This window comes from Panthera pardus, unplaced genomic scaffold (assembly GCF_024362965.1).
Source record: "Panthera pardus isolate Hobbes unplaced genomic scaffold, ASM2436296v1 HiC_scaffold_24, whole genome shotgun sequence".
NCBI classification, from domain to species: Eukaryota; Metazoa; Chordata; class Mammalia; order Carnivora; family Felidae; genus Panthera; species Panthera pardus.
Genome location: NW_026526810.1, coordinates 114,005,492 through 114,021,804, shown reverse-complemented (window position 1 = coordinate 114,021,804; position 16,313 = coordinate 114,005,492). Strand labels below are relative to the sequence as shown.

General features: G+C 54.6%; 2 protein-coding genes across 4 annotated transcripts in view; one reads left to right on the top strand and one right to left on the bottom strand.

Annotated features, from left to right (window-relative positions):
- Positions 1–742: 742 nt before the first annotated feature.
- On the bottom strand, positions 743–13,183 carry GSTZ1 (glutathione S-transferase zeta 1). Of its 2 annotated transcripts, none has more exons than XM_019427307.2 (9): positions 13,070–13,183; positions 10,015–10,066; positions 8,048–8,115; positions 7,493–7,573; positions 7,008–7,133; positions 5,831–5,909; positions 5,246–5,298; positions 4,754–4,803; positions 743–3,948 (listed from the first exon to the last, which is right to left on the bottom strand). In XM_019427307.2, exons 1-9 carry the CDS (start codon positions 13,082–13,084, stop codon positions 3,822–3,824), a joined length of 651 nt encoding a protein of 216 aa, XP_019282852.2. In that variant the 5' UTR covers positions 13,085–13,183; the 3' UTR covers positions 743–3,821. The 2 variants fall into 2 exon arrangements, with proteins under 2 accessions (XP_019282852.2, XP_019282851.2); XM_019427306.2 differs by lacking the exon at positions 13,070–13,183 and adding an exon at positions 10,346–10,426.
- Positions 13,181–16,313, top strand: part of POMT2 (protein O-mannosyltransferase 2) — a 44,220-nt gene continuing 41,087 nt past the window's right edge. For both annotated transcript variants that reach the window (XM_019427305.2, XM_019427302.2), the window contains exon 1: positions 13,181–13,805. In XM_019427305.2, the coding sequence (XP_019282850.2) occupies positions 13,348–13,805 (458 nt within the window). In that variant the 5' untranslated portion in view covers positions 13,181–13,347. The remainder of the gene's footprint in view (positions 13,806–16,313) is intronic.

Here is a 16,313-nt window from a genome sequence, read left to right as displayed (position 1 = left end):
GAAACCAGCCACAGGGCCCCCGACGACAGTTCCCGATGGGGAAGGCTGAAGCCAGCAAAATCTCAGGTCTCCACATCCCTCAAGGGCAGGTCAGCTAACTGTGCTGGTGACCTGGACTCCGCAGATGGCCCGGGGCTGGAACACACGGAGTGGTAGCCTCACTCTGACTCAAAACCACAGGCCCAGAAACCAGACTGCTCTCCTTTCTCGGGCTGTGGTCCTTCGGCAAGGCCAGAGCCTCTGCGCATCCCATCGCCCCTTTCCACACTCCCCTCCTCCATCCCTCAGTTCCCCCTGCACTGGTGGCTCCCCCCTGCTTGCCTTCTCTTGCAGGCCCCCAAATCTCCTCTCCAGTTCCTGCACTTCATCAACAGGCCCGGTACCCTAGCCCGCAGGAGACACCCAGAGTTGTCGTGGGCCCTCGAGAGCTCAGACACTGTCCTCAGGTCTCGGTGAAGAAGGCAGCCATGGTGGTCCCAGCCCCGGTCCTGAGACCAGCCCGTGGTGCTGCCAGCTGTGTGGAGAGATCCCAGGGCTTAGGTTCTGTCTTTCAAATACAAAAATCTCCTTTACAAAAACATCGTGAGGTGGGAAGATAGACGACTGTCCTCCTAAAGCCAGTGCAGCCGAGAGCCACAAAGGTTTAGGCACTTCCTCTGGGTGGTGCAGGTGAAGGATGCGGGGGTGCTGCAAGTACCAGCATGGTCCAGGTGAGTCACCTCGCAGGAGCCCAGAGCGAGTCTCTCTGCCTTAGACACATTTCTGGTTTTTGTGGAGAAGGTCAGGTTTGTCTGAGTTTGGGGGTGGGGGCTCTGGGGAGAGCCAGATAGAAAGGAGGGCCTCAGAAATGGGACTCCAAGGATGTCTGCTGAGCCTAGAGGAAAAGCCACAAATTCTTCTCTCTCCTCCCTACCCACCCACAGCTGGTATTCACCTTACATTTGACACGTACCAGAAACCTCCTGTTGAATCAGAGGACCAAACTATGGGAACTATGAGAAAAATATGGAAAGTGTGCCACAGATGAGGGATGGTTTCCATGTTTTGACAACAGAGGCTGTATCACCTCTTTACCTGATTGAGATTTCCTTAAAACCCATTAAGCTGTTGCCACCAGTTTTAGGCTGATAGAGTCCCAGGTTAAAAGGGTTAATATCTGGTAGTGTCCAAGAGAAGACCTGAACTGGACTCTTAGAAGTCATCTTGGATCAGACAGACAAGCAGAGAAGCAATGGTGGGTCTGTTGGGTGGTGGAGTTCACATGCCAATTAAATTTCCACCAGTAAGGGGAGGGACAAAAGCTCAGGAAGAGCAAGGGCCATGTCTACCACATTCTCTGTGGCACGGCCACATATCCCTGCTCCCAGCCGGGGTGGGGGGCTGGTGGGAGGGTCACCTGGGAAGGCTTGCTGCAAGCTGGTGGACTGAATGGAGGGAGTGGCAAATCCATTACCAGCTGGAGTAGGACAGCCACCACTTTTCTTCCAGGAAAACCCATTCCCCCCTTCACTGTATCTAATTCTCTCTAGAATCATTCAGGGCAGGAGGAGTGGTCTCAGGTTGTCTGTCTCAGTGCCCTGTCCTGGATGCAGACTCTGTCTAGTTCCCTGCTTTCCCGGAAGTCTCTCTGTTGCCCGGAGATGGGACTGGGAGGAGGAAGGGATGGAGGAACCTGGTAACCTCAGCAGTGTTGGAAATCGGTTCCAATCATCTGGGCTCCCAAGGTGCCTGCTGGCGAGGGGCAGAGCCAGCTGTCTCCTTAATCCCAGGAATGTGGCGGCAGCACCCCGTCTGGCCTTGCCCACAGCTCCTCACCTATCCCACTGTCTCTCCAGAGCCAGGAAGGCTGACTGCCATGGGGCTGTGGCAGCACAGCCTGAAGTGGCCAGCCTCCTTTCCCCAGAGTTCGTTCTGTCTTTAAAATCCACGGGGGCTAGGGGTGCCTGGGTGGCTCAGTCGGTTGAGCGTCCGACTTCAGCTCAGGTCACGATCTCGCGGTCCGTGAGTTCGAGCCCCGCGTCGGGCTTTGGGCTGATGGCTCAGAGCCTGGAGCCTGCTTCCGATTCTGTGTCTCCCTCTCTCTCTGCCCCTCCCCCGTTCATGCTCTGTCTCTGTCTCAAAAATAAATAAATGTTAAAAAAAATAAAATTAAAAAAATAAAATAAAATCCACGGGGGCTGTAATCACCTTCAACTTCAAATGTCCAAGTCAGGTGCCAGTCCTGATCCCTGGGCTGAGATTAGTCTCTTGAGTCAAGGTTTTCTGGAGGGAGGCCAGGTGAACTTTACCCAGCCAGGCAAGTCTGGGGTAAGCTGAGGGAAAGATGGCGGCAGGACAGAAGGAACCGCCGAGTCTCCCTTGTCACTGCTGTGTCTCACCTACTGTCCTGTGTTTTCTGGCTCTGCCAGGACAGACACAGCTTGGGAACAAGGGTGGCCCACTTTGGTCATTCTAAAGCCTGGAACCCAAGTTCAGGAAAGAAGAGGCCACAAAGGGGATGATGGGAGAACTAGGTACCCTGGGATCAGGGCTGAAGGGACTCAAGGCTGAGAGTGGCGGCTTCCGTTTGAACCAGACACATCGATCTTAGTTCACTGTTTAAACACTAGCCATGCAGGGGAAATGAAATCTCAGGTACAGGACATAAAAGTCATCTGATTCCACTTCCAGAAGGGACCTCAAGGTGAGCTGCTACCTGGTTGGGGTCCTGAGCCATCCTGATCAGTGGCTGTTCATACTGCCCACGCAGGAGCGTGCCTCCAATTCCCAAGGCCATTCACGACTGGATTTATTTGAAGCGCTTACTCCTGGGACTGATCCGGAGAATGCTGCCCCTGAGGATGTGGGCCAACTTCCCTCTCCATGTTCCAGTCAACACTTAATAGTACCATTCTAGCCCTGGAAACTTAGCTGGTCACAAAATGTCTCTTTCCTAATTTTCCTTAAAAAAAAAAAACCAAAACTTTTTTTTAATGTTTTATTTCTTTTTGAGGGAGAGACAGCGCAAGTGGGGGCGGGGCAGAGAGACAGGGAGACACAGAATCCGAAGCAGGCTCCAGGCTCTGAGCTGTCAGCACAGAGCCCAACGCGGGGCTCGAACACACAGACCACAAGATCATAACCCAAGCTGAAGTCGGACGCTCAGACAACTGAGCCACCCAGGCGCCCTTCTGCTTTTTCTATCTGTTCTCTTCTGCATCTGGGTCTGGTTCTCTCAGGCAGGCTTTTGAACTTCTTTCTCTCCAGTGCTCTTAAGTGCCAGGGGCCAGGCCTACCACAGGGTGGGCAAGTGGCTGGCTGATTTCCTCTCCTGGCCCAGACACAGGGGGATTCCAGCTAGGAAGAATGTTCATTTTCTGGAAAGCATCTTAACTGAATATAACCTAGAGGCCTGGGCTTCAGTTTAATTACCATATTTCAGTGCGGACATTCTTTGCAGTCAGGTACAGTCTCAGGGAAGGGAAGAGGCGCTCGGGCATCCTGACCTCTCTCCGGTGAACTTGCGAGGCATTTTAGTCTACACTGTCCCTGCATCTTCATGACTGCCCCATGACATAGGTAATAGGTAATGTTCCTGCCTTCCTCCCTTCCAGCATCCTCTCCCCCACCCTACCCACATTCGACAGACTGTAGGTACTGGAAGCACAAAGAGGTTCGGTGGGAAGGCAGGTCCAGGGCTAGACTTCAAGTTCAAGGGCTAGGAGTTCAAATTTCCTGCTTCTCCAGCTAGGGCTTGGCTGTTTCCAGGCCTGTTCAGCCTACCTAGTTTCTGCTCCTGTACCCCTTTCCTGCCCCCTCACCCACGGGGTACAGCTTGAGGGCTAGGCCCTCAGCTCAGGGGGTGTATCTGGCTGCCGACAGGGGTGAGACACTTGGAAAGCCTCCAAGGCCAGCAGCGTCTTGTTGATGTGGCTGATGGTAGGGTAGGGAGTGAAATCCACCTTGAACCTGTAGCAGAGAAACACCTGTCTCACACCATCTCAACACCAGGTGTGCAGGGGAACGGGCAGACTGCCCTGTGTGCAGCGAGGGAAGCACAGAGGTGGGCTGGATGGGGCCCCTGGAGCTGACCAGAGAAGGACCAGGAAGGTGGCCCTGCCACGTGGGGGCCTTGTTCACAGGCGGCTCTGGGATGGGCGGGTCTCATGCAGTACTGTCTAGCATCTCTGTTGCCTACTGTTCCTATTCCAAGCAATGGCTATTCATTGAGAACCTACTACACATAAGGCACAGTGCTTGGCATTTACATATACAGATAATCTCTCTACCCATATCCTAAGCTTCTCAAGGGCAGCGAATGTGTCATAACTTCTCTGTATCCTGATGGTGCCTGACATGATGCCTTCCAGAGAGGCACTCTTTCATGCCTCACTGAAGGGCTGTTGGAGGAAAGCAGAGTAGAGCTCACTGCTGGGCACAGACATACCATGTCGGGGGCAGCAGGCTCTTGCGGGAGGTTTCTTCTAGGGGTGGCCCCCAGGTGAGCCACCTCCTCTTAGGAGCAGGGGCTATACGGGATTGTATGAGCTAAGACGGGCATGGTCGGGGGCGCTCCCCTGATTTCTTCTGCCTGTCTCCTCCAGGCCACAGTGGCTGGTGTGGCCTGGCACACGGGGCTCCCTGGCCAGCTGGAGGGAGTCTCCGCATGAGATGCTTCCTCGGTAGATGAAGTTGGGGCCTGACGGCGGGAGGAGGCTGGGCATTTAGAGGGGAGGAGCCAGGTGGGAGAGGGTGGGCAGTGGGGCTCTCTTACCTTTCAGCGTTTGCCACCTGAGGCACTAAGCAGAGATCAGCCATGGACACCTGAAAGAGGGTCGGGTGGGTTTGCATCAGGGTGTGTGCCCCGGACTCACAGGCTGGGCTGGCTGTGTCCACGGGGTGCCAGCCCTTGACATTTCCCTTCTGCTCCTGGGTCTTCCACCCCATCCCCACTGCCCCATCCCCCTCCTCTTCTCCCCCATCTGTCCCTAGAGCATGTGTCTCCCAGGCCAGGATCGTTGTCCTGACAACCGACTCTGTGGGGGGCCAGAAAAGGTTTGATGGTCTCAGTGGATCTTAGCGTGCTTGTTAAAAACCACCATCATAGGCACTTCCCTTGGGCACCCAGCAGGGAGGAGATGCCTCAGGATGAGGTGAGGGGCCCTGAAACCACCCCAACCCTATGCCTTCTCCAGAATCTCTCTCGCCTGCTCTGGCCCCAGGGTGGAGGGAGAAGGCCGCTGTAGGAAGGCCTGGGAGAGCTTACCTCGTCTCCCACACAGTACTTCCCTGCTGTGCTCCGCAGGATCTGCTCCAGAGCTGTGGGGAGGCCACATGAATCTTACTCGGGGCACAGACTGGGCCTTGGCCCCCATAGTTCTGAAATGGGCAGCTGAGTGACAGGCTGGGGCATGTGTGTTGGAGGGAATGCGACAACCAGATCTGGAGAGAGTTGCCGGGGATGTGGAGGCAGATGATGTTTCCCCGGGCTCCTCCAGCCCAGCGGCCGTTCCCTCCCCAAGAAGGGACAAGACCGGCCACTGGCCGAGGTAGCAGCTCTCACACGATGGGCTGGTGCTTTGCTAGCCTTCGTTTCCTGGCTGGGGCGGGCAGTGAAGCAGAGGTTGGGCCATCCAGCTCCAAAGGGCTGTGGGCCTCAGGTACCAGAGGTTGAGGCCAGGTTTGGACGCTATCCAGTCCCACTTCCTCCTTGGCTCTGCCCCCCTACCCTCACCCATGCCATTGTCAGACCAAAGAGCCTGGGAAGCTGTTTCAGATGCCCACGGCCCTAGGCACGAGAGCTGTGTCATTGAGAGGTCACCCTGGGATGGCTCCAGGAGTAAGGACTCACCGTTAAAGCCAGAAGTGATGACCTTCTGGGCCCAGGTCAGCTGGTTCTCCTGTCCCACTTGGTTCAGGACAGACAGGTTCTATGCAACCAAAGATGATAATCTGTGACTGGCTTTGGGAACCGCCTGGGCCTGCCAAGCCCCCTCAGGGAAGCTCAGTTCCCTTTCTGCCCCAGGTTGTCCATCTGTCCCCTCCTGGGCTCCATGAATCCCCTCTTCCCATCTGGGCACTGAGGGTGGATGGTGGCTGGGACGGAGACTGATCCCAGCAGCCACCTTCTCAGGTTTCCCCAGTGCCCCCTGTTGTCTGGAAGCTTGTGACCCTGGCAGAGGTGTGGAAGGGTGGGGGCACAGGACGCGGCCATGACCTGAGGCCTGTCTCCCCTGCAACCAGTCTCCCTTATGTGGCCCCTTGTGAGGAGAGGGGGGGTGCAACATGAGAGGTGGATGGGGGAGAAGCATAGATGTCTTTCAGGAGATTTGGACCCTTGTTCCATCCTTACACCCCTGGAGCCATTTCACTTCTGGGCTTCAGTTTCCTCATCTATAAAATGGGGCTATCTGTCTGCTCCAATCTCCTTGTTACAAACAACAAGGTAACATGGGGATGAGGGCACAGGTACAGTCAGGGGTCCTGGGCCCTGGCCCCTGCTCTGCCATTCTTAGTTGAGTGACTCTGCAAAGTCCCTCCACCTTTCTGGGGCTACTTCCTCATTTAAGCCAGGGGTTAGCACAGATGAATTGCTTTAATACTTATTTTTTAGCAGGGAAAATTTTAAAAGATAAAAATCTCTCGAGACTCCCAATCTATGCTACAGAACAGATGAGAGGGAGGCCGTTCTGGTTAAAGGTGGGGAGGGGTCTGGCTCTGCAGCACTCAGCCTCTCCCCTGCCACCTGGCCCCTCCCCTCCTTGGGAACCTCTGGGCTGTCCTTGGAAACCTGGGGCTTCTGAGAATGCAGCTGGGGGCCCCGCAGGGCAGGTGATTTCTGGGATCCCTCGCCCCTCTGCCACGTGGTCTGGGTCTAAGCCCCTGAGGAGCCCTCCTGTCCTCCTGCCGCCCCCACTCCCAAGCTGGGTACCCCACTATGAGGCCCCACACCCAGTGTGCCTCTGAAGGTAAGAGCGTGTGAGGGGAGGCATATGAGAGGCGTGCAGGGTGCGAGTCCAGAGCCACACCTGCAGGGGCTGGATGCCGCTGGCGATGAGATCGGAAATCATGCGCACGAGGGCTCTCTTCTTCGGGTCCTGAGGCAGGAGTCGTGGAGTGGGCCGAGTCTCCTCCAGGTACTCAATGATGGCCAGCTGTTGGGAGGGTAGCAGCGAGACACTGGGACCGGAGAGCCGCAGACCCGGCCGCAGACCCCTGGACCAGAGTGACAGGGCCAGCAAACTCCTCCTCGCCCTCCTCAGCTGGAGCCCGCGAGGCTGACACTCCCCCAGGGAAGAGCTCTTTGTGGCCCCCTGTCCTGCAGAACTTGGTCCCCATATGCTTGAGTCTCCCGTCACTTCCCCAAACAACCAGCCGAGCTCCCTCCCTCTGCCAGGAACTTATCATGTCCCTACTAAGGCCTAGGCGCTTGGCCACACACAAGCAAAGAGCTGTGAGGTCCTCTTGTTCAAGGCACCCCTCTTGCAAGGGGCCTCCCAGGCCCTGCACTCACTGACTGGCAAATGGTGATGCCATCGATCTTCAGGGCCGGCACCTGCTTCATGGGATTCAGTGCCTGGAATTCTTCAGAGAACTGTGGAGACAAGGACCTGATGGACGAGGTGGCCTGGACTGGGCACACAGGAAGACCCCAGGCTTGCGGCCCACCTGCACTCTCCTCCCCTGGGCAAGGCCTGAGGGATCCAGGCAGTATTCCAAAATCCACTGGCTGCTGAACTACAGGATTCATCCCAATGGCCTGGCTGTGTGTGTCCCCTTGTACCTCACACTGTGGTCACCAAGGTACATCCAGATGGCCCAGCAAGGGGCAAGGACCCCCATTCACCACTCACCCTCCTGGGGTCAGGCACCGAGAGGCCAGGCTGTGGCACAGAGCCTGGAACCGGGGCTCTTCCCATGACTCCTCATGCTGCACAGCTTGTCACCCCGTCCCTCCAGGGAGAGCCAGCAGGTTCACCTCTTGCGGGGAAGAAGTCTACACCCTCTTCTGGGTCCCTCTACCAGACCTCCAACTCTCACATGGGTGGTCCGGGGGCGGCCTCCTCACCTGCTGGCCTCCATCCTTTATGAGGTTGATGGGGATCATCTCATAGTCGATGCTTTTCAAGGCCAGAGCTACGAGAGACAGCAGAGTCAGGGGACAGCTTCTGGCTATACTTCCAAGGGCTACGTGAGGTTCCAGAAGGAGTCTTCTTTTTCCAGGCAGCTAGGTGACCGAGGCCCAACTTGGCCCTGTCCTCATCTCTCCAGCTTCCCTGGTCACTACCCACTCTCCTCCCTCAGGTCTCTGAGGCTCTTCTTGCCCCCAAACTCTCAGGGCCATCCTCTCCATACCCGCACAGGGTCCCCGCACCCAAGTGGTGCCTACAGGCGTGTGCCCTGGCACCCTGGGATCTCCTGGAGGGCCTCAGGGAAGTGTTCTGGTCACCTCTGTCCCTTCCAGGGCCTTGAACAGTGGCAAGCAGGGCTTATTTGTTGGAGACCTGCAATTATTCTCTCATGAAGGTGTCCAAGGGCCCAGGGCAGGTGCTCAAGTGACCACAAAGTGCATACACAAGCAGATGACACTCTCCAGAGAAGTCCCTTTCTCATCCATTTTCTCTGTTCTCAGAGCTGATTACTACCCATTCCAAGCAGGGCACCAGGGCTCTTTAGTGGCCTCACAGTATCTGCTATGACTCCCAGTGACCAGATTTCCTCTCTGTGCCCTTTGATAATTTCCCCTGGCAAAGTGAGGGTAAACACTGGGCCAGCCTAGTGAAGACTGTGTGTGTGTGTGTGTGTGTGTGTGTGTGTGTGTGTGTGTGTGTTTGTGTGCGCATGTGCACTGAAATATGGTGATGGCTAGTCTTGGGCAAAGGCAAAGGAGCGAGGGGAGGGGATGAGACGTGTCACGGTCTGAAGAGAGACTGGGAGGCATGGGGCTCTTCCTCAGCGCTGGTCAGCCCCACTCTGGACAAAGTGGCTGCTGGGGCCAGGAGGGAGAGGTCATTGCACATGGGTCCTGTGGCTCCTGTCTGGCCCAGCTAGGGCAGAGGTTCTGGGCCCAGGGGAGGTGCCTGGAGAGGTTGTGTCCTTTGGCACCCCAGTGCGCTTGCCTACTGATTGTAGCAACTGCCAACTGACTGTGGGGCGGGGGAGGGTCATGGCAGATGGCTTCCCAGTTAGGGCCAGACTACCGGAGGCAGACTGCTTGGGTTCAGATTTCATCACATTCATTTGCTAGCTGTGCAGCCTTGGGCAAGAAACCTAATGAGCCCCTGTGCCTTGGTTTCTTCATCTGACAGTAGAGTAGTTAAGAACACGGACTCTGGAGGCAGACTAGCTGTTCAAATTCCAGCTCTGCCTCTTACTAGCTACCTAGTCTTGGGCAAGTTATTTAATGTCCCCGTGCCTCAGTTTCCTCACCTGTACAATGAAGGCAACAATAATCCCTCCCTCCTAGGGTTGCCCAGGTTTAAATGGAATCATGCACATAAAAACATCCAGCACGGTTTTCCCGCAGTATGAGCTGGGGCTATGATCTTTGCCACGGGCTGTGCTGAGCTGAGGGAGGGACGGGTCAAGCTGGGACTAAACCGGAGGCCCTGGTTTCTGCTTCCTTGAAGCCTCTGGGGTTGACACTGGCCACTTCCGTTTAATTGCCAGATCAAATAAGATAAGAACTGAGAAAGGCCAGCTGTTCCCTGCCAGTTACCAAGCACCTCTGGGTTTTGTGAGCCTGCTTTAAGTGTGGTTGCTAAGTGGCTTTGGAGAGCAGGGTGGGAGAGGTGGCAGGTCCAAGGGAAAAAACAACCCACCTTCCTGCCACCCCCACTCTCCTCTTTTTGGCACTTCCTAGGTGGAGGTGCCATTCAAGGTGCAGGTGCTAAAGTCTCCAGGGCATTGGGGACACTGGTTGCTGGGGGTGGTGCCCTGTCTGACAGAATACCCCTCTGTCCCAGGCCAGCTCTCCACGCAGGGCTCTCTCTACCTCCATCCCCCCCAGGCTCTTGGTGGGAGCACAGTTCTTACCGATTCGAACTCTCCATGAGCAGGAGCTCCGGAAATAGGAGTACAGGATGGGCTGAGGAGAGACAGCATGAAGATACATGTTAACCCATGCTCGTGGGGATTCTCAGCCCCAGAAGCCCGCTGGTGAGGCAACGGCCCTCAGCCGGGGGGCTCCAAGTCAGCAGGCCTCCTCTCCCGGGCCCGTGTCTGCAACTCAGGCCAGACTCGAGCTCTCTGGGTCAGAGGTCTTGGGAGTCAGGTGGGGTCCCTCAGCTCCAAACTGTGCTATCGTGCATCCCTGAGGTCCAAGGGGCCCCCGATAGGGCAGCCAGCCTGCACATGTCTTCCTTACCTTGCCAGACTCAGTCATGGTGTTGTGGTGACCCTTGGCCTCTCAAGGAATGTCCCCTCTCCCAGAGCTGCAGAGCAGGGGGAGGAACCCTGAAGGGGTGGATCCCATGAGCCAATGGGGAAGCTGGGCTAGATAGGCTTCCGGGGAAACTTTGACTCTGGTCAGAAAGGACATCTCTTTCCAACTTGTGGGAAGTTTTTTATGTTCCCGGTGGAGCCAGATTTGGTGTCTTGGGCAGACAAGGTGGCCTGGTTTTGGAAGCAGTAATTCATGTAGTGTGGTGCACTGGATGCTGGCATACCTAGGGTCTGGTTCCAGTGCAGGAACTAGCTCTGCGTGACCTTGGGCAGATCCCTGCCTTCTCTATTCTCTAGTCTTTTCTCTCTCATCTGTAAAATGAGGGGTTGCTGTAAGATGATAGCATAATTCCTTCCAGCATCGACAGAAAGACCAGGAATTCTAGTTCTTTCATGCTGCAGTGCCCGTCTCTCTCAACCCACCACCCACCCACCAGTCCTTCAGGATCTCAGCTGGTCTCATAAGAATAGCTGGAGGATACGCCCATGGACTCCAAAGCTAAGGTCACAAAAGGAGAGCCTATAGTGTATTGTGTTTGGTCTACTTATATTTAAAAATGTTTCAGGGTGCCTGAGTAGCTCAGTCAGTTAAGGTCTGACTTTGGCTCAGGTCATGATCTCGCGGTTTGTGGGTTCGAGCCCCTCACTGGGCTGTGTGCTGACTGCTCAGAGCCTGGAGTCCGCTTTGGATTCTGTGTCTCCCTCTCTCTCTCTGCCCCTCCTCCACTTGCACTCTGTCTCTCTCTCTAAAATAAACATTAAAAAAATTAAAAATGTTTCTACTTGGTTGCCAACATTGAAAAATCAGGATGTTTCGTATATAAGTCCTATTGTCTGTTTTTTCTTAAAAAGATCTGGAGACCGTGGACTCGGATTCCTGAGTAGCAACAATTGATTGGAGACAATTACTGGCCTCCTTCAGTCAGGGCATGCCCTCTCTGGTCTGCCATGTTCCCTACCTGGCCCTCTTCTCTCATTTTTGTTACCCTGGAGGAGGCACCTGGAGGAGGCTGTGTGTGTGTGTGATCTCTCCTCTAAAGTTTAAAAGACTCAAAGTTCATTTCTCTGGTCCTTCTTGGGCAGTCAGCATTTCAAAGCAGGGCCCAGGACTAGTAATTAGTTAGCACTCATGAATCTCCAGGCGGACACATGCGTATCCATATGGATGAGGGAGAACACAACGGGATTTCTAGATCACCCCTGACTACCATCCCTTTGACTACAGACACTTCCCCCAAGTTCCCTCTCCCTTCTGCACCCCCGAGCACACCAAACTGCTCTGTGGCCCTGCCTTCACCGTCCGTGAACTATCAACTCCGTCTTCTAGAGAGGGCCCAATCCTCTCTAGACTACATCCCTGAACTATCAACCAGGCCTTCCCAGGTTGGCTTCTGAGCCTGGGAGTTCCAGCCGGTACTGGAGGCACCTTTTGTGGGGAAAGTAAAGATGGCTCTGGTGCAGAGGGCAGGTGATAGACCGCAGGTGTCTTTGGAAGCAGAGGAACTAGGTGGCCACAACTAGATGAACCCTATTCAGAGGTACATCCCTTTCCGGAACTGGTCAGGCTGGAGGGGCTCCTGGGGCCAAGAGGCAGGGGCTGCAGGTGAGGGCCGGGACCACTAGAGAGCCTCAGACATTAGCTCAGAATCCTTAAACGAAATGTCTTACCTAATTACTGAATGTTACATCTTCACCTGTGCTGAGGGTGACCACAGAGTCACTGTGAATGCCACTGCCCTCAGGTTTCCTACTTATGGGCCATCAGGAAACGTAGCGGAGAGCAGTTTCTGCTTTTCCTCTTACCAATGATAATTGCGTCAACTACCCTGTGTTCCCTTGTGCACTCGTAGAGCTAGATTTTAAGCCCAAGTGAAGAATTCGTCTCATCACTACCCCTGGAGGAACTTCGTTCCCAATTCAAATCTGGATTCTGACGAGTCTAGCAGATTTTATTTTGAAACCATTTCTCACGCATGTTTTGAGAAAACGACTCCTAAAATCCCATTTGTGAGTGGGAGAGCTATACATTATTACGGGGATGCTGTATCCCATCTGACATGCCCGCTACCTTCCTTGGTGGTTCTCAAACTTGAATAAGACTTTAAAAGTTCATCGGGGGCGCTTATTAAACATGCAGATTCTCGGGCCCCTTCCCCCAGAGGTGACACCGTGGCTCTGGGCCAAGCGGGGAGGCGCTCCCCAGGTGCTGGCAATGACTTAAAGCGTCCAGGAGGTCTCTCATAAAGCAAACCACCCGGGAAGGCCCTAGGTTAAGTGTTAGGACCCGTCGGGCCGACCGGCTGGGAAAGACCACACGGGGCTGTACGGAAGAGGGAAGCAGGGGACAACCTGCAGCAGGAAAACCTAGCTGAGAGAACGGTAAGAGGCAGGTGGAGCGCGAGGGTACAGCGACTCCACAGCGCCCCGCACAGTCCACCAACCCGCGCCGCCTCGGGCCCGATCCTCTCTAGAATACAGGCCCCAAGCGGGCAACAAGAAGCTGGCAGCGCGCAGGCGCAGAGCGGCGCCCGTGCGGCGCTCTGCATGCCGGGAGCGTGCGTTGTCCAAGTTCACCTTCAGCCCTTTCCCCCCAGGGTTTCTCAGTGTTTCTAAGTAGTTTCCCTCTCCCTGGATCCGTGGCACAGACCTTCCCCGCTTGCATCTCGCACCTCGGGCCACTCCTCTTCCAGGCCCGGAGACTTCGCGCCTGGGACTCTCTGACTTGTCGACGGCTGCGGCCCCGTGAGACCCCGACACGTCAGAACCTGCTGTGGTAAAGCTAGGGGTTGGACTAGAATGATCTTTAAGGTCTCGTCTGGCTCGCCCCGCCCTGCCGCCACGCCCCCACTCCCGGAGCTGCTGGGAGTTGCAGTTCCTTGAGCTCGTTTTCTCCCTGGCCGGCCCGCCGGGCCCGCGCGGTCCGTCATGCTCTGCGCCACTAGCCGCCTCTTAGCGGCCCGGACGGCGACCGCACTCCCTGCCCAGCCCAGAGGCCGGGGCCCCGGGGCCCGCTGCCGGCGCAGGGAACTACATTTCCCAGGGCACCCCGAGCTGGACCTGGATGACTTCTTGACCGGGCGGCTCGCAAGACCGAGCGTGCCGGTGGGCCGGAGGGCGATCCTGAGGAGGGGCAGGATGCCACCAGCGGTGGGCGGAGGCCCGGCAGGGTCCGAGCTGCGTCCCCGGCGGGGCCGTTGTGGGCCCCAGACTGCTAGGGTTGTGGGCCCGGACGAGACCGCCAAGCCTGCAGCGCGGAACCCCAAACGGGCTGGTTGGGGCTCGCGGCACTTCGAGGCAGCCGGCCGGTGGGCCCTGCTGGCCCTGGTCACGCTGCTGTCCTTCGCCACCCGTTTCCACCGTCTGGAGGAGCCGCCGCACGTCTGGTGAGTGACAGGAGGGACTTGGCGGGTCCCATGGCAACCGGGTGGGAGGGGTGCGCCCTCTGATTGGCCCGGGGGCACGAAGGGGGCGGGAATCACAGGAGGAGGGGCGGGGCTGCGCTGGAGTGGGAAACAGGTTGCTGGAGGTTGCTTTTGGCCAGGCGCAGTCTCTGTGAGAGAAGTCTTTTTTGCTCTGGCAGTGGGATTTGTTTTGGCAGTGGGATTCCTTAAGATCCGATAAAGCGGTCTTTCAGATTGTGGCTTTTAAAGGTGCTTTGAACTTTCAAGGAGGATTGGAAATTCTTAGTATAGAATTCCCTAAAGCCTGAGTTCCTAATCTGCAGGATTTCCAGGCATCATGGGAGGCAAAAATCATCCTGGGGAGAGGGGACGACAATTTGTGTGTCCAGGGATGATGACAGGGGTCTCAGGAAGCAGGTCTGGGGCCCTTTTGTGAGGAGAGACATGTGTTCTTAAAGGTTTTATTTTGTTGGACTCAAATTTCATGAGATAAGTTTAAAAAGCCTCCAACTAGAAGGAGAAAAAGTTTTATACAATCTGAAAATGGTTAATTTATTAGCGAACAAGCGATACCATGTTTTGTCGGTATCCCTGACAAGAAAGTTAGTGTGGGGAATGTTAGAAATGGAACTCTTTGACCAAAGAGCCAGCTATCAACCTATCTGGGCTATCCTACTGGGAGGTGAATAAATTAGCCTATTATTGTTTCATGAGTGTTGGCAGAGGACACAAGACTCCTGGGTCAGAGATAAAGGACTTACTCATGGGGCAGGAAGTAGGATGAACATCAGCATATTGGCTTAAGTTTGAATCTCCCACTCCCTCTCCCCTGCTGGTCTGGAGTTGTTAGGGGAAAGAAGGACAAATCATGCTCAGGAATAGTCCAGGAAGAATCTAAAATTTTCAAAATGTAGGTTTATATAACTCTCCACCTCTTTTATCCTGATCATTACCCAGTTGTTGGCCAAGAGGAGATGAGCCCTTTCTGATGATGACTGCATTAGGTGACCAAACTGCTTAACTAAGGTGTGTGAACCAGGAGGAGGTGAGGGAAGCAGAGTTAGAAATCTTTCTGTGCTTGACAATACCAAATGCCTGTGGAGGGTAGGGAGTATGGAATGTCATCAAGTACCTTGACTATTGGTTCATTATTATGTGGCCATTAGGGAAAAAAAGTGCACTATTGTCAGACTGTGGATGGTTTGGAATGACATTGTGTAGTTTCAAGGACCCCAATGACATATGTGGAGTCAGATAATTAGACTGGAACAGCATCATCAACACTGTAACCTGAAAAAGTGTCCATAACAGTAAGGCACCAGTGATAGCCCGGAGAGGGGAACAAAGTCCTAAAACAGTTAGTTTCCTTGGAGTGGGCAGAGTCAATGCCCAGTGCGAGGTGGCCTCCTTTATTGTAAGACAAACTGGTCAGCTTTTGGCTGGAGTCACAAGTCACCACAACGCAGTGATGGCTTCTGCTTCAGAAACATATAGTCCTTTACTTTGTGCCCAGTCCATGATGATAGATGTGTTTCCATGCCTGGGGCATTCATGAATCCAGGTGGCAATGGCAGGAGTCTATTTGGTACAAGCTTGATCTGCAGCTTGATTTCAGTCAGTCTTATCAGAATACTGGTCCTTACTGTGGGCACCTGTGTGAGTGATCCAGATTGTCCCATTGACAGGAAGCCATGACATTTTCCCCCGCAGTTCTTGGCTCTGAAGAGGAGTGTTTTAAATTTCTCAGTATATAGTCTTCTAGGTGGCACACAGAAGCTAGGTTAATGGTAAAAGCCCAAGAGCCAATAAAAGTATAACTCGTCTGTTTCTCAAAACTATTGTGTAAGGCAAGAGCGATGACTTTCAATTCAGCCAATTGTTCCCATCAACCATTATTACAGCTGGCCTTCCAGAGTTGTCACTGAGACCGGATGATTGTTGCTGCCCAGTGGACGCTATCAATGAACCAGGCCTTGAGAGGAACCTCTGTGAATCAAGACTCCACTGAGCCAGTGGTTTTGCTTCAGGTGGCGGAGTGGAAGATAGTTTCTCCAAAGTGGGAGCTCCTACCTCTTATAAAAAATCAAGATGCCCTTAGGGCCAGGCCAGCTATATCACTTCCATTTGACCAGCAAGCCTGTTGAGCCCTTCCCTTGTAGCCTTCGATTCTAAGTTGACTCACCCCAAAGTGGCAATATCAAGCCAAAGAGTCCTAAGGCCTTCATGAGTCAGGCACTCAATTTTAATAAAGGCTTAGTGGGTTGATAGCTGTCCCTTTTAAGTAGTATGTGCTTGGTACCTGTGTCCAGCAGATGGCGCTGTAATCCTGGAGAATGGCCTCTCCTGGCTCTAGCTGCCCTATGTCTTTATGGCTGTGATTTCACTTTCCCTTCTTGGGATTTATATTATTTCTTCTGGACCACCCAGGATAGGATAGGATCACCACTCAACACGCAGCAGTCCCGGAATGGGATAATCCCCTTTGACACT

Coding starts and splice junctions, on each gene's coding strand:
- GSTZ1 (XM_019427306.2), bottom strand. Junction 8,116..10,014: donor CTCATGGAGAGTTCGAATCG/GTAAGAACTGTG, acceptor TGTCTCTCGTAG/CTCTGGCCTTGAAAAGCATC. Junction 5,910..7,007: donor GCGGCATCCAGCCCCTGCAG/GTGTGGCTCTGG, acceptor TTGGTTGCATAG/AACCTGTCTGTCCTGAACCA.